Source organism: Vitis riparia, chromosome 19, assembly GCF_004353265.1.
Source record: "Vitis riparia cultivar Riparia Gloire de Montpellier isolate 1030 chromosome 19, EGFV_Vit.rip_1.0, whole genome shotgun sequence".
In the NCBI taxonomy this organism is placed as follows: domain Eukaryota; kingdom Viridiplantae; phylum Streptophyta; class Magnoliopsida; order Vitales; family Vitaceae; genus Vitis; species Vitis riparia.
The window spans coordinates 45,562-67,021 of record NC_048449.1 but is presented as its reverse complement, the minus strand read 5'-3'; the positions used below and the strand labels follow the sequence as shown (position 1 = coordinate 67,021).

Genomic DNA, 21,460 nt, shown 5'->3' with positions numbered 1-21,460 from the left:
GTTGAAAACAACCATCCAAACTATAATAACTCTATTTATGATCTTTTGCTTAGTGAGGATCGTAACCTGTTTAAGCTTTAATATTTTAGAAAATTTGAAGTCCAAGGAAAAACTTGTCGGTGGAGAGAAATAGGTACGGCTCCGGTCCGCCATACCCATCAGCCAGCCATGATGGTTCAAATGTCAAATATGAAATATCCATTACCCAATGATAAGAGAAGAGAAAGAGTGAATGGGAAAGAGCAGGTAGAAAGGCCAATGAGTGTCAAACAAGTCATAAATCCCACCACATGTCCGCCCTCTCAGCTGCTTTCTCTGGCCTTTTTTTAATCAAAGATTCTCTCCAACGGCTAAGCAAATGAATGTAGCCGTTACGTTATATGCATTTAGCTCATCCTTAAAGGTCCACCTTTCTTGAGAATTTAGAGTGCCCAACAATCACTTCACTTTTCTTCACTGCTGTACGATCACACACCACCATGGCTAAAGCAGCTGCTCTCTCTCTCTTTCTCCTGCTTTTGTCCTTCATTTCAGGTATCATCTTCTTCTAGTTTTCAGTGGTTCTGCATTCTTCAGTACCTTGTTTAGAAAAACAAGGCAGATTTGTTCTCATTCCTCTACATTTTCTTGGCCTTTTCCTTGCATTTACTCACACTGGTCCTTGCTTATTTTCTCCATTTTCTGGTGATTTGAACTGGGCTTGCAGCAACTTGACCAGTTTGTTAGCTTTGGAGTAAATACAAACTTGAATTTCTCTCAATTTTGTCGCTTTTTCTTTGGATCTGAAATGGGTTTCCATGGATTACCCGTCTTAATTCTCAAACAACTATGCCTCCTTCATTGGATCTGAACTAGATTCTCACCGGCCATCAATTATTAACCTGATTTTCATGGGTACTTTGGTTTTCTGTTTCCCTCGGATCTGAAACTTGTCGTGGATTGGGATATCCCTGTGTTTTTTCTTGAAATGCTTGTGCATGACACTCAATGATGCTGTATTTCACTGATATGGTCCCATAATCTCAGCAGATCCAAGTATCACCTAATATGCACTTTTGATTATTTGGATTGAAAGGTACTTCTTGGTACCTATACCAATTAGGTGGTGTCATTAGTGTAACTCGAGTCAAGTTAGATTATATCTCACATATATCATATGTTTTTGACTTTGTCCTCTGATTCAACCGTGTAAATTTTATCATATAGATTTACAATTTGATCACTGCATGAAATTCATTAACTCTAGGGTGCCTCTAATTTTGCAGGAGGACCTTTGAAAATGGTGAATGGAGAGGTAGAGCCAAGATCTAGACAAGCCCCATTTCATTTTGTTATCAAAATCTTGCTTTTCTTATTCGAATTGATTTTGGGGAAATTTTGTAATGTGAACGCAGAAAACTTGGTGTGTGGCCAAGCCATCATCCGATCAGGCTACTCTTTTAGCCAACATCAATTATGCATGTTCACAAGTAGATTGCCGGGTTCTGCAGAGGGGCTGCCCTTGCTTCTCCCCAGATAATCTCATGAACCATGCCTCAATAGCCATGAATCTTTACTACCAGTCAAGGGGAAGGAACCACTGGAACTGCTATTTTCAGAACTCTGCCGTCATTGTCATGACCGATCCAAGTAAGTCACATTTCTACCAATTCCAACAAGCCCATTCAACTGTGATATAGTTTTACCAATTAATTTGTTTCTTCAAAATTCTGTTTGACAATTTAAATGGAAAACTTTCCTAAGCATTATTTATATTGTCAACTATTACTTAGAATATTCAATATTCCATAATAACTAAAAATATTTCAAATTGTTTTCAAAAGAAGTTTTATACAAGTTTTGTAAAGAAATAATTGGTTAAAAGAGGTAAAATATTCTTCATATTTGTGAATTTATCCCTTCTAATGTTTTTTGTTTGAAAAGTATATAAATATCTTTAACTATTTTAAATATTTACAATATGTTTTATAAGAAAAAAATATTTTTACAAAAAAAAATAAGAAAAATAAGATAATAAAAAAAGAAAAGAAAAAGGACAAAATGTTAGATTTTCAAAATTAGATTTACAATAATGATCTTTTAATCAAATAACCCCGTGTGGCCAGTGTATTTTTTGCTAAGCAACAGAAGTTTCTGAATCAATTTTTTTGCAGGTTATGGCAGCTGCACCTATGCGTAACGATTTGGATGATCTGGTAGTATGCACCTATTTGTTTTTTTGGTCCTTATGTAGCTTGTAATTCTCTGCTAGTGCTAATCTGTTACATAAGAGTGCAATATTCTGCTGCAGAAATACAGCAAAACCGAGTGTTATTTGGCAATTTTCATTCACTTCTAGTATTTTTGGCAATATTCTGTTCTCTACTTCTCTTTGGCATTTCCGTTCCAACCTTTTTTTCCCCACAATTGTCAGCACCCAATTCAGGACGGTTATCCTCATCCCGACCATCCCGATGAATTAAATATAATTAATTTTAATTCAGGATGGGTTAAGGTCAATCTCAAGTTCTCACTTATGCCTTGTCCACCCAATGCTTTTTCATTTTTCAAAGACAACATGGAATTTAAAGCTGACCTTTGATCAAAATTTTCCAAATGTTTTGTCAAGGAAGAAATTTTACGGAGAGAACAAAATTGCCTCCCCTCAAAAGTGGCACGTCATTGCTAGTTGCTACCGTGTGAACGTTCCAGTGCGGTACCTCATAGATACCGTTGTCTACCGAAAAATATAGGGGTTGGAGCAATGAACGACAAGGCTACAAAGAGATGGATTAAAGTATAAATATGGAAGGAAAAGGCATCAAAGCAATAAGGAATCAACTCAAATCGACTATAAAACGTAATCCCTGCATATAAAATTATGAAGTATAAAGTAACCAAGTGTGAGGTAAAAAAAAAATTGAGGCATTTAAAATTTTTTATCATCTCAAATTTTAAAAATTTTAAAAGTAATTCTTAAACACATAAAGTAATTATATATATTTTTAAAAAATAAAATAAAAAACAGGAAGCCTGTCAAAATTAATAAAGAAATTGAATTATGTAGTGTAGTGGCTGTTTAGCATGAATGAGTGGGCTTCCAAACAGCTGAAGCAGAGCCAAGGCTCTCACTGAGCCACACAACTAAAAGAAACAACAGAATCCAATTGAATTTATCTTAATCTTTCAAACACTTGCATACATTAGAGAATGTACGGAATAAGCGCCTTGACATTATTGGGAAAGTTTTCAAACTTGGAAACATACCATCTCCTAGTAGAATAACTTCTTCCCATCAAATACAAGGCTGTGCCTGTTGCAAGAGAGAATGCATACACCGTCTGGGAAATGAAGGAGAAGCCAATAAAACCTAATATTTCGAAAAGGTAGTGTGGGCATACTACCAGGTTGAAGAGACCACCCTTGGGAATCTTGTACTCTCTCTCACCCTTGCTCCTCAGCTTGGAAAGTTGGCAATGGTGGTACAAGTTACCAAGTATTCCCACCAAAAACAACGCAATTCCTGGATACTTGAGATCCATTAGCGGCTCCGGAAAATCTCGAGAGAGGTGTTGGCCATAGATCATAGTTGCAGTAGAGATGAAGTAGCTAAGAGAGATAACAATGGCAGCATCGAGAGCCATCCCACCACTGTATTTGTGAACGAAGAGCACCTACAAAAACATGGTTTAAGACAATGTTTTTGAGTGGGTTTTGCACCTTAGCTATTCTTATGATGGACTTCCCCAAAATAATATTTACAGAGAAAAGAGTTGATGGAATATGAGATGTAAGAGAGAAATGACAGGTTTGAAAGAGGGAATGGGGAGTGGGAAAATGTTTGATTAATTTTTGAGATGAGATAGAGAAAGCACCTCAAATATCCTCTTGAAGAAGTGGATGGAGAGAGCCGAAGTGAGCAGCAAAAACCTGAAACTTTCATCTGGGAAAAGGGCAAAAGAGGCCACACCAGCAAGAAATGCTGGAGTATAACACACGACCATGCCTGTTCTACTATCCACTTTGTACTTTCTCCCAGACTTGACCTCCCAGAACTTGGAGTATTCCATGTGTTTTCCTCTCAACTCTGATAGCCCTGCATTTGCCATTGATGCAAAACTCACCACTGACATTGCTGTCACCACTAGAGAAGGAGGTGGTGGAAAAACAAATCTCAGAAACATTTTCTCCTCACTCGTGCAAACTCTATATATGCAGCGTCAATGTGTCGTACATTTGAGCACGCATATTCCCTTGTAAGAACACAGGGATGATTTGTTGCTGGAACCTCATCATGTTTTTCTAGTGGAAGAGGCTCACATTTATCCACGTTTGGAACACTTTTGCCTCGTGTTGCCTGCCATATGGCATTGCTTTAATCGTCAAAGTTTGTGGTTTGGGCTTTTCCTTCACTTTTTTGCCCAAAAATCAAAATGATTTCTTTTTCAAAAATAAATAAATAAATAAAAATTCTCTGATTCTCTTTTAATTCATTCTATTGAAATTTTGGATAATTTCACAATTACATTAATTTATTTCTAAAGGCATCATCAAATTCATTAAAAATGCATGACATCCCATATTAGGATAGAGCCTAGAGCATTTTATATATTAATATTCCCTAAGTAATGTTTTTTTTAATTCCTATTTCATGCATATTTATTCCAATAAAAAAAGTACTATATAGAGTAATTTATGATATATTAATGTTTCTTTGTAGAAATAGATTTTGTTACGAAATCAATAAAGAATATTACCTTGTGGGATTACAAAAGGTATAGCTCAACCAATTGATCTTAGGACATGAGAGCAAATAAAAAATAAAAAATTATGAAACAAATTGACATATATAAAATTTAAACTAATAATAAGTAAAGATGTGAGGATGAGTAAAAAGTATTTAATACAATATAACTCTGGAATATGACTCAAGGATAAAGATGTAAATATTAAAAGAAGAGAAACATGGATTAAGTGTTCAAAAGTTATATATGTTATTTTCCCTTTTCTTTTGAAAGTTCTTTATGAAGCAACAATGGTCTAGCTAAAGAAAGGAGTGCAATTCAGTTACCTTGATGGATGTTTGCTAATCGCTTATTGCCTTCACCTTCTCTTTATCCATCAAAATCCAATCCTGTGATATTAGGTGACTTAAAAACTTAATCTCAATTTTGTTAAACTGGCATTTCTCCTTTCGTACATACATATGATATTGCTTTAGTCCCTATAGTACCTTGCACAAATAGGCTACATGATCTTCAAGTGTTTGATTATACACCACTATATCATTGAGATAAACAACCCACGTATTCAAATAATGCATTATTCATCAAATTATAAAAAATTGTAGAAATTTAATAAGACCAAATGGCCCCATAAGGAATTTGCAACTCCTATACTTTATTCCCTTATGCTATTATTCAAACTTACTAATACCTAGATTACAAGTCCAACTTTGAGAAATAAGAACTTTTAGATAGTTTATCAAATAAATTTTCACTAAGAGGAAAAATATATTTGTGTTTTATGATTGTCTTATTTAAGGCATGATAATTCAAAGTCATCGATCCTCAACGAACCATCTTGTTTTTTATTTTTGGAATGACATTGGTGCCCAATATGACACTCATGAAGGTTGGATCAAACCTACATCCAGTAGCTCAGTTAACTATTTTCTAAGTTTAGCTAGCTTAGGTGCAAGTATTTAATAACTTCTTTAAAAGCTTTGACAACATGGGCATCACATCGGTAAACTCTTACAATACCTTAAACATGATGTTGGACCTCCACAATCTGATTTTGTTTGATTTCCATTAACATGGTTATATAAGTACACTATTCTTTCCTTAGTGGCGCTATAGAGTGCATTCTAGCCTTTGATGACTTGCTTGCATTCTAAACCTTATTGAAACTGCACAGAAAATATTGTTGGTTTCATATATCACTAGTAATCCATTTAAGTATGGCAACAAAACCACCTTAGTTTTTATAAAGAATTTATTGATAAGTATCAAATCCAAATCACCCAAGAGATACTGAGTAAACTGAGCGTATCTTTGCAACTATCCAATTGAATTGATACCTCTTTAGCCACAACATTGGTCTTATTCACCACCTTTTGACTATTTACCATAAGATCAACATGATCAACCCACACTCAATATTATCTCATTATTGAGAGATTCTACAACATAACAACTTGATGAAGTCACCACCATTCGGTAGCCAATGTCATGACTCTCCATAAGTCTTGTCTAATCCATAGTTATATATATTAATGTACTCACCATAAGAAAATTATCTTGATAACTAAGATAAATTATCTCTCTAATTAGGAGATAACATATTACAACTTTAGATAGATTGTCTAAGTCAATGAACTGGTTATGAACATCCATGTATAAGGAATACATGACTTGAGTCTTTTGTACCACTCCTAAAACACATAAGTCATGTACAATACAAGTGATGAAAGCCTAATTGTCCAACATATATAATGTATAAATAAGATAAATAAAAAAAATTAAAATCATAATATAAATACTAATGAAATTAATTTATTATTACACCATGTCATGCTTTTAAAAGCATTATCCCAACATTAATCTCATATATTCTTTTAGCCCATTGATTTTATAGGCAATCAAATGTATGCACAGTCCTTTCTTAGCCTACATCCTCATTGCAACATAGCCCATGTATTCCAAATTTTGCCTCAGCCATAACCCTTTCGCCCATGGTTAGTCCACACTATGGTGTTACAACTATGTGTGTGTTAATAAGGGTCACCTCACACCCGGCTTATATATAAGATTCCATTCATGTCTTTGGAATAACAAAACATCACTACTCACATTCTGTCAACAGTTTTCTAGAAAGTCACCTCATCCCATTAAAGAGCTTTTCAACCATTTTCCATTCTAAGAAAAAGAGACATAATAGGTACTTCAACAACAAAAGATGGATTTTCTTTAATTATAGAAAAATTTTGAAAATTTTCCACCACTTGGAAACTCCCTCTTACTGCATTCACTATGAATGAAAAACCCCAACCCAATTAGGTGGTGTTTGTTTTTTTGGCTTTTTACTGAAAACCATTTAGTTTTAGAATTTAGGTTGTTTGTTTTTTTACTTTTTCATAACTTATTATAAACTTTTTACTAAATAGAAAAAGCCAAAATATGTGGCTTTTTCTAAATAGAAAAAATAACACAATAGTTTTTTTTACTTTTTAATACTTAATAGAAATAAAATACTACAAAAACAAACAACCTAATATTTAATATTATTAAGTATTAAGGTTCTATTTAGAATTAAGTAAAAAAACAAATACCACCTAAATCTCACTTGACTTTTTTACTAAGTTAAGCCAACTAATTGGTGGCTTGTGTGGGCAATCACTCATATTGCCACCCCTAAGTTGTCGGCAAAATAAAACTCGACAGTTTTTAACATTCAGTGTCATGTGTCGATATATAAACAAGGGCCTTTTAAGCATCCACACTTTTTAGCTCGTCTTAGTTATGACATTATTTCACATGTCATGGGCAGTGGGCACTCACGGATACAAAGTATTACTTTAGGAGAGCTTTGTCTCACATCATCACAATGAAGGCGCTTAGTAATCTAGAATGAATAATATCTTACACGTGACAAGGAGATTATGGATTGCACATGCATTTATCGTGGGCAAGGAAGTGAAGGGCATCTTTTCACGAGTGGGTCAAAGCACCGAGATGATAAGCATAAATTTGTCATTGCTTCACAGGACCAATAAAAAATGTGACTTGTTCCTGATCATTGAGTATGGGAAATATCAAAAGGGGTGGTTCTGTATCGATCTCGTGAATTTTATTTTTTTGTTTGGTGCAACTTGTTACAATGAATTAGGACCGTATGAAATGCAAGGTGAGAACTTGATATTTTGTAGAATTGTAGTAACAATATAAAATTTTTTATTACTTTTCTTGCATTTTTGAGTAGGTCAGGCATGTTTTAAATATGACTCATTCCCCAACCCTAAACCCTTATAAATCTCATAAAAATCTCAGACTGTCTGTCAGTGCCAGTACAATGGACGTCATGGTCACCATTTTCATAATGCTACCAGCTGCCATTTTGGATTTGGTCACCAACTTCTCTGTCTGTATTGGATCCACAGATGGGGCCATTGCGCTGCCACGTTCCCCCCCTTTTTTTTTTGTGGGACGTGTAGGATTTGTAATTATGATAATATAAGGGGGCAGCATCAGATCGCCATGATCACCCAGTTTTGTGGTGTCACCTGCCTCTCATTTGGGCCACTAACTCCTAATAATGGATTTGACCCACAGATGAAGCCATGGCACCGTTACTTAATTCCAAAGTGTCCGGTACCGCGTGAATGGAAAATGGCAGCACGTATTAAATTTTATTGTACCTTTTCAGCTATACATGCCAATTCAATATAAATGGACTTGATGAAATTTTTTTATGATACCAACTTGAACATATGATTTAAACTCTTTAATTATTCTATAAAATTCGAAATATTGAATGAAATAGAAATATATATAAATCAAAATACAAAATAATATTACTTAAATACATTTGGTGACTACTTTTTATTAAGGCACCAAAAAAATAACCATCCCATGCCATCTATTGGTCAGGCCACATTTAATATTTTTCTGTTAAGTTTATGTAGTGTGACAAATTTTTTTTAATATTTCCTTCCAAATTCTTGAACAAAAATAAAAATTGAACAAGATATATTGAATTTTCAGCAACCATTTATAGCCTATTAAATGTTTTTACTTTTTTGCTTCAATGTGCAGTTGATATTCCACAGTATATTATTACTTTCAAAGTTAAAAATGATGGACATATCTTTTGAAAATTATTTTCAAACGTTCAAATATTCACTTTTTTTTTTAAAACACCAATTTAGTGGGTGTTTTTTTTTTAAATAAAAATAAATTCAGTTTTATATTTGAAGATAATTCATTAAATTAAAAATAACAGTTGTGGCCACCCATTGATTGTTCAGCCCATTATGTAAACCTAACAAACCGTACAAATGGAACTGTATGAGAGCTTCTAACTCTATTTCACGAATTTCTCCAAGCGTCACTGGCCTCTCCAAACTGATAAGAAAACAGCAACAAATATGTGGGCTTCTTGGGTCCACTCAATACCCTCTCACATAAAGTTTCAAAGCTCGAACACCCATTTCAGCCCCACTTGATTTTTTCTTGCTTCCAAGGATTATTTTCTTGGTAGGTGTTTATTTCCTGAGAAATTCAGCCTATTTTTCCATCTGGGTGTTTTTTCATTTAATATTTCAGAGAAAGTTTTGGTGATTTTCCTTTTAAGGTCTCTCCAAGAATGATGTCAGTGGCATGCCGGAGCCTTGATTTTGGTCCAACTGGGTTTGATTTGGTTGCTTGTGGGTGTTCTTCCAATGCTCAATTTGATAGGTTCTCACGGAGGAACTATGCAAAGGGGGTGTCTAAGAGTAGTAGCAGAGGTGATGCTGCTAAAAAAATGGTGTATTGTCAGCGTCGCATTGGTCGTTGCAGGGTGTTTTCTACTAGGGCCCCTGAGACTTTGCTCAATGGTACTGTTGTGTTTATTTAGCTAATTGTGGTTGGTTTTTGTTTTTGCATTTTTTTTCTCTTTTAGATTTTTGGTTTTGATTTCCTGGAGTTGCTGTTATTGTTTTGCGTTCAATCACTTAGGATGGAGTTTTGGTTTGCTTGTGGTTACTGATACAGGTGTTGGTCAAGGTCCTCCACCAGCTTTGGATGTGAAGAAAGAGTCAAGCAGCTCAATATCCCTGGCAAGTTTTTTTGAAGTGGTTGCTGATGACCTCCAGATATTAAACCAAAATCTCCAGTCAGTGAGTACTCCTTTGGGAAATTCAAGTGTTGTGTTGTTTTTGAAAATTGAATGTTACCTGCAACAAAATGATTTCGTGTGCTTTTTTCTAAATTATTGCTTCTGATTAGTTGGTGTGGTTTTGTATTGGAGAATCAAGAAATACAGTTCATTATTCTTTGTGTCCCTTTTTTTTTTCCTCTACAAGAAAAAGTAGAAAATTGCTCGTTTGTTAAACTGCTACATGAAAGTGATTTTTGACTAGAAATAAGAAGGCGTGTGTTTTGAGTAGTCTTGATGATGGTGGTAAGTGGTGACACTAGTAGTAGAATAGCAATGAAAGCTCATTTCTGTTTTTTCTTCTTCTTTTTTTTTTTTCTCGTTCTCTTTCGGGTGTGGTTGGTGGACTGCCAATGGCCGTGTTTTGGTGGCACTGATGAGGTGCTGGTGGGGACAGAAGTTCTTGTGGTCCCTGAGTAACCAGTTGCAGGAGAATTAAGAACAAAGAGTTTCCCTCCTTTTCAGGATTGCTTGGTCTTAAGAATGTTGGATTTAGAAATGAGTGATTGTCTTTCTCTAACCCTGACTGCCCAATCAGAGAGCTGACAGCTAATATGTTCTGCTAATTGAAAAAGGTCCTATGGTCAGTCCCCAACCCCTGGATGCCAAAACTGCCTTTGAGGCTATCTCATAACTCCTACAAGGTTGAGACGATAGGGTGTTCCTTGGATTTCCCCTCCTTTTGCTGCATTTTGCTTAAGGGTTGAAGTCAAACCGTTCACAAGAGCCAACTTTATCTTCTTCCCCAGGATCCCAAAAGGGGGAACTCTAGGAGAGTTGCCTACTCCAACTACTGTCCACGTCTGATTCATACTAAATCTCACCAATTGCACACACAGCTGTTGCGGTGTCACTACCCCTCCTAATGATAGTGGAGATGATAATAGTAGTGTATTGATGCCTAATTTCATTGTAGTCATGCATCAATTATGGATGATAGTTCTGGTGTCTTTATGATAATAGTCATAATACTATGGAGAAAGCCAAGCCTTCTGCTTTCAGGTATTTTATCATCTTTGTTTGAAGACATTTTTGGTGCTTTCATTCCTTTCCAGGAGGTATTTCAGAGCACTATTAAACAAGAATTTTGTTCATTTTCTCTTTTTTTGTTTTATTTTGATCAAAATCAAGAAACTAGTTCCTTGATGCTATCAAAATGGGGCCTTAGTTGAAAATGTGATCAGTGAATATTGGACACTATTATTCATAAATGATGTTTGAAATATTATGGCATTAGAGGGATTGAAATTCTCCTCTATCTGTTTATATATCCATCTTGTGTTTGCATGTGTGTGTATGTCCGTATGTGTGCATATATCTGTATGTGTGTGTAACAAACTAAAAAATGTGGATAGTAACCTCTAAGAAGCCTGACAAGACAATCGGTTACCATCTTAGTGAAATATCTCCCCAGTCAAACAAAGTTATAGCATTTTCCTTGAAATTAGTGGTGTTGTTGCAGTAAATGAGGTCCTTCACGTGCTCTGAGGTTTGTGACAAAGTGATTCAATTCAAAGAAGTGTGCTGATGGCATCTTCAATATTGTTCTTCCATCTGTTCTGATTGGTTGTCAGCTCCTGATAAATGACTTCTTTATTCTTGTTCACTCCGAATGCTAATAAGTCTGCTTTGCAAATCTGACTTTGAATTTTCTGTCATCTTTCAAGATCTGCTTGTTGTGTCTGATAAAGATTGTTTGCTAGATTGTTGGCGCAGAAAACCCAGTTTTAATGTCTGCAGCTGAGCAGATCTTTGGTGCTGGTGGGAAGAGGATGAGACCAGCTTTGGTATTCTTAGTATCTAGAGCCACTGCAGAAATAGCGGGGTTGAAGTAAGTGCTGTAATTATCTTTCTTAAAATGTTAAAAATTTATGGTGTTGAACAAGATGGAAATTTCATTCCATGCTATTCTATCCAGGGATCTGACCATAAAACATCGACGTTTAGCGGAGATCATTGAGATGATCCATACTGCAAGCTTGATACATGATGATGTTTTAGATGAGAGTGATATGCGAAGAGGTACATCTTCAGATCTTTACATATGGTTGTTTAGGATGTTGTAATGAGCAGAACTGTCCTGGAAAAACACCATTTGCCCCATGTGACACTTGCGCAGTTGGTTTTAGAATTTTACAATGTCTCAAACACATCAATATATAATGCTTGTTAGACACTTTTATTAGGAACACTCTTGTGACAGTTCATTTGAGTTTGAGATCGCTGCTGATCTGCTCATATCAGTCTTGAACACCAACACTACTTTCAGTGCACATGGAGCATATAATCACTTTTTTTATTTATTAAATATATGTGATTCGTACCCAGCTGATGTATGTCCTGTTGATTGGTGTTCAATTAACTGGTGTGCCTTAATTTCGGTCCTCAGACGGGAGTAATCAACAAAATTTATAAACCTATTTCACCATGTACTAGGGTAGCATTAGCTAGCATAGCATAGTGGCTCTAAGATTGTTCACTGGGATGAGTTTTCAAATTACAACTGATATTAGTTCAAAACTGAATTGGTGCTTTTTCTTTTCAAGGTTAGCTTTAAAAGAAAACATAAAAATGTTTGGAAATGTTGGTTTTTAAGTGAAACCAATAATAAAGTAATGGAAATTACTTACAAAGAAAAGTGTTTCTTGGAGTTTTTAGATCACTGGGCTCAGGTTCCTTATACAAAAAGAGAATTCCTGTCACTTGAATCTTTTCCTTGCATTTGGGATTTAACATAGAGTTATTTTCCGAACCGGTGTGGTACAGATGCTTCCCCTTAATGGATTCAAACACTAATTCCCTGTCACTGAATCATCTTGCAATGGTTCATACCTCTCACCTAGTATTGACCATTCAAAGTGATCCTTAACCTTAGATTATCCATTAAAAGCTCGCAAGAGATAACTAATGGATGTCTCTTTAGAGTCCAAAAGTTTACCAAGTGTTGGTTATTCTAGAAAATCCTACCTTTAAACTACCTCCCAAAGGCTCGCAAGAGATAAACTAGTGTAACTCAATGGACGGAGTCCACTTACCTTACCAAGTGTTGGCCCAGGTGATTTTAAGGCATTTTAAGTTAACTAAAAAGATAAAAACCATTAACGGGTCACACTTTCTCTTCATTAAAAACTGAAACAACAAAACTTCCAATTTTTGCATTCGGAACCTTACCTAGCTTCCTTTACTCCAAGAAACAAAAAGTCTAGCCACTCATCCTCTGAGAAAACATCCTCAGAGTTTGTTTGGCTAGTGAGAAAAATACAATCAAAATGAGTAGGTAAGACAGAGCAAAGCTCTGTGTATTACTTTCTTCAAAACTATACAAAAGTTTGTCTCTGAGAAAAAACTCCCAAGATATTTCCAAAAGAAAAATTACAATAGATTATATAGAAATGTTATTCACCCTTCCTTCTTACTTCCTAACTAAGAAATCCTATGATTGGTGGATTACAAGGAGAAAATAGGGATTTAAACAACAAATATCTGAAGAAAAAATCTAACAGAGTCGGTCGCAAATATCTGGGATCACACAGGTGGATTTCGCAAGTTGAAACATGACTTGCGAAAATTTCGCAAGTTGAAAGTGTCCATTTGCAAGTTGAACTTTGATTTCGCAAGTTGAATTTGTGATTTCGCAACTTGCGAAATTGTCTTTCAGCTTGGTGCGGTTGTCTTCCAATGGCCATAACTTCTTCATTTCAGCTCCAATTTGCACACCGTTTGAAGCGTTGGACTCCTGACTTCCCGAGCTTCGAAACGACATATAGTATGTATAAAATGGACTCTAGGAAGTGCTCGAAATGTGTCCTGCAGCTGCTCTCCTCTTGAATTTCTTCATGTTAGATTTCTCTCTCTGTTTTTCCTCCTTGCATTCTTGATTTGGCTTTGGCAAAAGACTACGAAGCTCCAAAGCTTGGATTCTTCATGTAAATGAGCTTCCATTTGCTTTGTCATAGATTATACAGAGCTCTCCCTCAATCTGGGATTGCTTTGGTGATAAAAAAACTATCAAAAACGCCAAAACTTAACACAATTTGATTAGAAACGATTGCAAGGGTCCTTAACATGTCAATTGAGTTAAAAGGTAATAACTACTACTCAAAAGTGTTTAAAAGAGTTAATTACAAACTATAAAATAACACTTTTTGAGTAGTAATCAATATGGGAAGGAAATTTTCTGTCTTGACTGTTGATGAGATTTTTCTATCATTTGATTATGCATTTTGGAAGCCCTTCTAAAATGCATGCAATTATATGGCATTAGAAGTTGTGTGGTATGAACTATGAACAACAAATGAACTTCATTCATGTGGCTTCTAAGTTGCAAAATTGTGATTTGGGAAAGCATCTGACATTGTCAATGTATGGGGGAGCTTTTCCCTTCCCTCTATTTTATATGTAAGGGCCAAAAGCCTCCAATTCGTGGAGCTTACATGTCACGAAAAAGCATGGATATGCATTCAGTATTAAGTCCCAACCACATTAACAATATCACTACCACAAGCTGATAAAGCATCAAACAGGGCTCTTTATCTATACGGGCAGCACACACCAGGTCCATGAAAACCCAAATGTATCTGCTAATGCTAGTTTTCTCAGGAAAAAGAATGTATTTAGCATGGATATGTAGGTAGTACAACAGTAGAAAAGACCAGATACTGGTTTTCACATGAAAGAGTCCATTTTTTTCCTCTCCTTTTCCCCACTCCAACCCAGAAAAGGGTACTGATACCTAGGGAATTGGCAACAAATCATGCCCCTAATGATACCACTTTCATGGTCTAGGTTTGTATTTATGCTGATATCAGCTCCCACTGCTGATGTAAATGAGGATGTAAGTCCTTCCCAAGGATGGCACTGCTCCAACACCAAACAGAAAGAGAATTTGGGAGTTGGGTATTTTTCTTTAGTTCTACATTTACCCAACCTTAATACTTGGAGGATATAAATGGCTAGTTGCTTTATATATTGTATCCTGTTTGCTTTTGATCTCAAAGCATTGGTATGATTCTTGGATGTACCTCAAATTTGTGGGTAAGCACTTTTATTTCCTCTCATTTCCTTTACCAAATAGTCAATTGTGTGAGGTTTTTAATTTTATTTTATTATTCTTTTTGTAATATTGCGTAGTATGTCTACCTCTCTTTCAATTACTGGTAAGGTTTAAACCTTTAGGTCCAGAATAGTTGAGCTCAGGGACAGTGGTCTCTGTTGGCATCCCTGCATTTGACTTGCCAATGATTTCTTGCTGGTTTGTTGGGACAAACAGATTTATAGAAACACCCATCTACGGGGTTATATGATTGCTTCGGTTTTGTGTTGGTTTGCTGGAATGGTTACTCCATGGCAAGGTATCAAAATGGCTCATCCTTCTTTAGTAGTTTGTTGTGAGGAATTTCAGGGTGTAAGAAACAATAGCTTGGTGTAAATGTTGACGAGACATCTCTCTCCATCCTATAAGTAGATTCACTAATGGTTATAAAAATATAGTTGAAGTTAGACTATAGAATGTAGTGCTTTAGGATCATTGCCAGATGCAAATTTTTGAGGGTTTTGATATATGACATATTCCTCCATCCCATCAGAAGGTTTTATTATTTTTTTATTTTTTAAAAGATATTTTGGCTGTGCCATCAGTGACTTTAACAATGGTTATTATGAAATTTTTTATTGATGTCAAATGTGTAATATATAGCAGCTTTGTTTTATTACTTGATTCATAGTTTTTAAGGTTTTTTTTCAGTTCATCTACAGTTTTGTGCTTGTAAATTCATAGAAGCTTATAAGATCTCTACACTAAGGGACTTTTCCCCTTCCCCCACCACCCTTATTTTTTTGATTGGCAAAATAGAGGATATATGAATAGCGCCTGAAAGAGGGTACATTGAAGTATACATAGAGCCTATCATGGTTATGCAAGAAACCATGATAGGGAAAACAAAAAAAAAACCTCTCTCTACCTTCTTTAAGCTTGGCATGATGGGGACCCCCCTCCAGACAGTGGCACAAGGGCACAATGCCTTGTGCAAGGCAGTTTGAAGAGCCATGGGTGCAATGCCATGACCTGTTACATGGATTCGACATGGAGATGCACTAGCAATGAAGCCAACTTAAGACATGATGTGAGATGCGACATGTAAAGGTGCAATGCCTTATGCGCGGAGGAGGAGTGGTGGGTGCAATGCCATGAATCATTGCTGCACCAAGAGAAGGAAGGAACGTGGCATGGTGCCATAGCAGCAACATGAAGATGTGTGGGCTTTAGACATGAGCAAAGGGTTGTAGTGACCCTTGTTAAAGCATATGCAGCCATGGACAAGGAGCCAGGATGTGATGTGACCCATGGGCACAATGAAATGGGGCATGGGCATTAAGACAAATGGTTGCCTTGACTTGGATGAGACTTAGACGTGTGGACCAAGAAGAGGGCTTGGCACACACAAGAGCTACTCACATGGGCGCACGCAACTCTAACACAAAGAGTGCAAGAGCATGTAGCCTTGGCATGGATGTGATTAGGATGTGTGGACCAAAAGAGAGCTTGGAAGGTTCACAAGCTATATATAGATGCATGTGGCAGCGGCATGAAGAGTTGGACTCAAAGTGGGATTGTGAGCCCAACATGAATAGGGGTCTTATTCCTATTGTAATTGTAGTTTGAGTAGGACTCAGAGTCCTAGTAGGAGTGGTTGGTGCCACACCTATTAGGAAGAGTCCTAGTAGAAATAGGATGAGGAGTCCTAGTCTAACAAGGAGAGGGTGGTTGGCACTCTACAAAAGAGGGACAGGTGAGCCTCCTTGACACACACATATAGAGGAATCTAGAGAGGGAGATTTATAGAGAATGCGACATTTATTACCAGTCAAAATTGGACCATAACGGAATTTCGGTCTATACTGACGCCATGGTCAAATTGGGGAGGAAGATTAGAATTAGGGATTGATAGAAAAGCAAGGATATGGGCTCGTGTGAGTAGGAAACAAAAAATATCCATTCTAGTTCTATCATCAGCTATGGGTTTGAATCTAAGAGAAATTCTAGAGAATGTTTGCTATCCTAAGATTTTTTTTGTCTTTCCTGAATGATAAGGAGAAAAAAAAAAAAATTGGGTCAAAAGAAAGTGTCATTTTGGAGTTTTAGCAACAATTTGCTTGTGTAGGTGGGGATCTGGTATTTTTTGAATCATTATGAATTTCAAAAGAAATTCTTTCAACAAAGATGTGAATTAGGAAGGATTGGTCGACGAAATATAAACCGGAGATTGAATCTTGATATACCTCAAAACAATACATTTTTGTTACCGCAAGATATATTGGCAGCTGCGGATCATTTGATTGGAATGAAATTTGGAATGGGTATACTTGACGATATGAATCATTTGAAAAATAAACGTATTCGTTCTGTAGCGGATCTCTTACAAGATCAATTCGGACTGGCTCTAATTCGTTTAGAAAACGTGGTTCGAGGAACTATATGTGGAGCAATTAGGCATAAATTAATACCGACTCCTCAGAATTTGGTAACTTCAACTCCAGTAACAACTACTTATGAATCTTTTTTCGGCTTACACCCATTATCTCAAGTTTTGGATCGAACTAATCCATTGACACAAATAGTTCATGGGCGAAAATCGAGTTATTTGGGCCCCGGTGGATTGACAGGGCGAACTGCCAGTTTTCGGATACGAGATATCCATCCTAGTCACTATGGACGCATTTGCCCAATTGACACGTCTGAAGGAATCAATGTTGGACTTATTGGATCCTTAGCAATTCACGCGAGGATTGGTCATTGGGGATCTCTAGAAAGCCCATTTTATGATGAGCTCACCAGTGCTATTGTGGGAGTTTTGCTAATTTGTGTCTTGTATTTTTATTTAGTGTAGTAATAAAATACAAGGTAAGGTTGATGCCTTGCAATTTGGTGTGTGCTTGTGTGGTTGCTTTGATTTAATTTCATGTGGGTTTTGATAAGGCTGGTTTAGAGGGATGTCTAACTGCCACAAGGACGCGAAAGATTATACGGGAGTTTTTGCGCCTGTGACAACTAGTCACTTATATATACTCTAACCCAATAAAAAAATATATACATGAAGGAAGATTTGATTGCTTGATATGACTATTTAGTGTCTTTAAATGATCTTTTCATCCGTAGCATTCAAAATATACACAAAGGAGTGGCCTTCTAAGCTTTCTTCCACTTCTTTCCCATAAAAAAAAAAAAAAACCATGCCAACTTAGAAGGGTACCTCTTCTTGAAGAGTTCATTACCTAGGTTGCTCCAAAAAGAGAAAAGACTAATTGTCATAGAATTTTCGCTTTGGAATAGTGTAGGAGCAAATGATTAGTTGTTTCTTCTTCCACTTTATACATGTAGCACCTATTCAGCAAATTGCATGCCTCCTTATGAGTTGATCAACTGTTAAAATCCTTCCCCCTATGGATTCCCAAGCAAAGAAGTTCACCTTCATAGGAACCCAAGGATTTCACACTATGCTTAAAGGTAAAGCCTCACTTATTCCCTATGATAATGAAGAGTAGTAAGATTTAATAGAAAATTTTCCGCACTTTCTTTCTTTCCAAGTTCCAACCCAATCTATCCTCCTTGTCCCTTCTAATTGAGGCTAATTGCTATCTTTTGAAAAAAGCCTCCACTCCTTCCAATTCCCAATCATGCAACTGTCCGTGAAACCAGGGATTCCACTGTCTCCCTTCTCCAACTTGTTCCTACATTTATACTATTCAAGCCTTTTTCAATGGCTATAGAGACAAGTGCTGGAAATCTACATTTTTCTTGTTCTTTCCTCCTCTTCTGTATACACCATCCTTATCCTTTGCAATTCAGAAATTCCATGAATCCCTTTACTGTATCAAATCACATTGAATAGATATAACTTAATACTCTAGAGAGACTGTTTGATAACAGTGATCTTTTGCAAACAGATGATCTTTATGAATTTATAATGGGTTGCTCCAATGCTTGAATCTGGACATGTCCTAGATCCATGAGAGCTTGATGAAGAGGTTTCAACATGCAAAAGTACCTGGGCCTCTCATTCATTGAGTTTCAAATCTATCAAGAACTCTCTTCATCATATTCCACTTGTAATCTGTCTTGGCCATACAAATAGCTTTTTGTGCTAAAATGTGCAATTGTACACACTGATAACCTGGCTGCAAGAGTGTCAGTAAGCTAACGGGATGATGAATGACCAACTCTGGTTTTTTGCATACCCTAGTAAGCCTGCAAAACGTGAAATGGAGGCAACTTAATTGTGTGGGAATAAAAGAATGGAGTCCTTCCATTTTGTTTCTGCAGGAGTAAAAGAAACCAACTGCATTTTACCAATTGGAGTCATGACAGCAAATGGAGGCAACTTAAACTGTGTCATTCAGGAAATCGTAGAAATGAATGCTTAACATGTGACAATTATTTAATTGTGCTTATGAGATGTCATTGCTCACCCTAATATTTAAACAAACGTTGGGTGACTGGTCAGTAATTTTATTCATATTAATGAAAGCAGGACAGATGCTTTACTTGACTACTTTAGGACTAATTACATCCTGGTCGACAACTATTGCAAACAAATCTATTCATCTTTATGTCCTCTCTTATCAACCCTCTTGATTATTTGTTTATTTTAAGGTAACCTCTTGAAATGCTTTCTGCTTATTCTCAGGAAAGGAAACAGTTCATCAACTCTATGGTACACGAGTCGCAGTATTGGCTGGGGACTTCATGTTTGCACAGTCATCATGGTATCTTGCGAATCTGGAAAACCTTGAAGTCATAAAGCTCATCAGTCAGGTATATCTGAACTACTGGGCAATATTCCAAATCCAACAGTAATTTAAAACCACTCTTAGATGCTTATGCTCCATTGTAGTTAAATGACCTTTTCATTCATAATTTCAAATTCAAGCATCAGAAAGTGAAGGGCAGCTTGTGATTCCCTTTTGTAATTCATTTTTTTATGACAGGTTATTAAAGATTTTGCAAGTGGTGAAATAAAGCAGGCATCTAGTTTGTTTGACTGTGAACTTGAACTTGAGGAGTACTTGCTCAAGAGCTTCTATAAGACGGCATCCTTAATTGCTGCGAGTACCAAAGGAGCTGCAATTTTTAGTGGGGTTGACAGCAACATTGCCGAGCAAATGTATGAATATGGTAGGAATCTTGGTCTATCCTTCCAAATTGTTGATGACATATTGGATTTCACACAATCTGCAGAGCAGCTGGGAAAACCGGCTGGCAGTGACCTGGCAAAAGGGAACTTGACTGCCCCAGTAATTTTTGCTCTAGAGAAGGAGCCAAAACTGAGAGAAATAGTTGAATCTGAATTCTGTGAGACCGGTTCCCTCAATGAAGCCATCAAATTGGTGAAGAGTTGTGGTGGCATTGAGAAAGCACAAGACTTGGCAAAACAAAAAGCTGATCTTGCTATCCAGAATCTACAATGCCTTCCTCAGAGTGCCTTTCGGTTAGCACTCGAGAAAATGGTAAAATACAATCTTGAGCGGATTGATTAGGCGGAAATGTCTCTGGTCTTAAGATTATGTTTGATGGTTAGCCATTGTTGATCAGAAATCTTGAAGTGTAAGGATGAAGGTACCCAGTTGAAGCCTCCATTGTACCAACAAGCATTCTCTGCACACTACAACAAGAGCTTCTGCAGAAGACGAGCTGTTTGTGATTCCTTGTATATTCATAATAGGTACTGAGCTACCATTTGAGCTCCTAGTATACTCTATTTCACTTCTGATTAAAAAAAAAAGGTATACTCTGTTTCACTTAAATCTTCTCCCTAATTGGCATAGAAAACTGTTTTTGAACTCTAGATGTACACCAAACTTGAAGTTGTTGGAATTCATTAATATTGTCCAGCAGTATTATTGTTATTTTTTATTTTTCCTTGGGCGTTGTAGTGATCTCTCTACCACTCATAGACAGAGATGGAGAGACCAGTGTATTTGAGTTTTAGTTTTTGTAACAGTGAAGAAGTTTTTGAGCTCTGTTAGGAAAGTAATTTCGAATACAATTATGAAAATAAGTTTTTTAAAACAAATTTTGAACACTGTTTTCTAACGTTTTATAAAACAAAATCCTGTTTGAAAATTTAAAATCTTTTTAACTTGTTTTTTATGTTTTGAATATTGTTCTTTAGTTTTTATTTGAAGTGTTTTAATATTTTATATTTATAAAATTATTTTTGCCTAAGTTGGTTTAGTTATTGGACAGCAGATGAAATGTAATTTATTTTTAAAATAATTAATAAAAAGTATTGCCTACCTCTGTTGAAAGAACTTGAGATATGGTGAGATTTACTATCAATTTGGCAACACTTTTGGGGAATAAAATTATCCTGGGAAGTTAAATATGAAAAATTTGTTTTCTCCACTTATTTTACATGAAGGGTAATCTGCCCTCATGGTCCAAAAGTCTTTAGTGGGTGTTTGGTAGACGGGAATATAGGGAGTGAGAATAGACATCTCATTCATTTTCTCCCTTATTCCTATGTTTGGATAAATGTTAAGAAAACAGAAATGGAATAAAAAATTA

At 36.1% G+C, this 21,460-nt stretch overlaps 3 protein-coding genes across 5 annotated transcripts; 2 read left to right on the top strand and 1 right to left on the bottom strand.

The window, feature by feature from the left end:
• Positions 1-274: 274 nt before the first annotated feature.
• LOC117908656 (major pollen allergen Ole e 10) lies at positions 275-2,350 on the top strand. The gene is made up of 4 exons (XM_034822321.1): positions 275-534; positions 1,266-1,294; positions 1,395-1,629; positions 2,154-2,350. Exons 1-4 carry the CDS (start codon positions 480-482, stop codon positions 2,177-2,179), a joined length of 345 nt encoding a protein of 114 aa, XP_034678212.1. The 5' UTR covers positions 275-479; the 3' UTR covers positions 2,180-2,350.
• Positions 2,351-3,021: 671 nt separating this feature from the next.
• LOC117909300 (very-long-chain enoyl-CoA reductase-like) lies at positions 3,022-4,285 on the bottom strand. The gene is made up of 2 exons (XM_034823267.1): positions 3,855-4,285; positions 3,022-3,653 (listed from the first exon to the last, which is right to left on the bottom strand). Exons 1-2 carry the CDS (start codon positions 4,161-4,163, stop codon positions 3,183-3,185), a joined length of 780 nt encoding a protein of 259 aa, XP_034679158.1. The 5' UTR covers positions 4,164-4,285; the 3' UTR covers positions 3,022-3,182.
• Positions 4,286-9,095: 4,810 nt separating this feature from the next.
• On the top strand, positions 9,096-20,811 carry LOC117908989 (solanesyl diphosphate synthase 1, chloroplastic-like). Of its 3 annotated transcripts, none has more exons than XM_034822870.1 (7): positions 9,096-9,236; positions 9,334-9,577; positions 9,735-9,859; positions 11,601-11,728; positions 11,816-11,919; positions 19,581-19,708; positions 19,882-20,811. In XM_034822870.1, exons 2-7 carry the CDS (start codon positions 9,346-9,348, stop codon positions 20,428-20,430), a joined length of 1,266 nt encoding a protein of 421 aa, XP_034678761.1. In that variant the 5' UTR covers positions 9,096-9,236; positions 9,334-9,345; the 3' UTR covers positions 20,431-20,811. The 3 variants fall into 3 exon arrangements, with proteins under 3 accessions (XP_034678761.1, XP_034678762.1, XP_034678760.1); XM_034822871.1 differs by having other exon boundaries at positions 9,312-9,577; XM_034822869.1 differs by lacking the exon at positions 9,096-9,236 and having other exon boundaries at positions 9,244-9,577.
• Positions 20,812-21,460: the final 649 nt, after the last annotated feature.

Coding starts and splice junctions, on each gene's coding strand:
- LOC117908989 (XM_034822870.1), top strand. CDS start 9,346: ATGATGTCAGTGGCATGCCGGAGCCTTGATTTTGGTCCAACTGGGTTT. Junction 9,578..9,734: donor CCCTGAGACTTTGCTCAATG/GTACTGTTGTGT, acceptor TTACTGATACAG/GTGTTGGTCAAGGTCCTCCA. Junction 11,920..19,580: donor TGAGAGTGATATGCGAAGAG/GTACATCTTCAG, acceptor GCTTATTCTCAG/GAAAGGAAACAGTTCATCAA.
- LOC117908656 (XM_034822321.1), top strand. CDS start 480: ATGGCTAAAGCAGCTGCTCTCTCTCTCTTTCTCCTGCTTTTGTCCTTC. Junction 1,295..1,394: donor TGAAAATGGTGAATGGAGAG/GTAGAGCCAAGA, acceptor ATGTGAACGCAG/AAAACTTGGTGTGTGGCCAA. Junction 1,630..2,153: donor CATTGTCATGACCGATCCAA/GTAAGTCACATT, acceptor ATTTTTTTGCAG/GTTATGGCAGCTGCACCTAT.
- LOC117909300 (XM_034823267.1), bottom strand. CDS start 4,163: ATGTTTCTGAGATTTGTTTTTCCACCACCTCCTTCTCTAGTGGTGACA. Junction 3,654..3,854: donor TCTTCAAGAGGATATTTGAG/GTGCTTTCTCTA, acceptor ATGTTTTTGTAG/GTGCTCTTCGTTCACAAATA.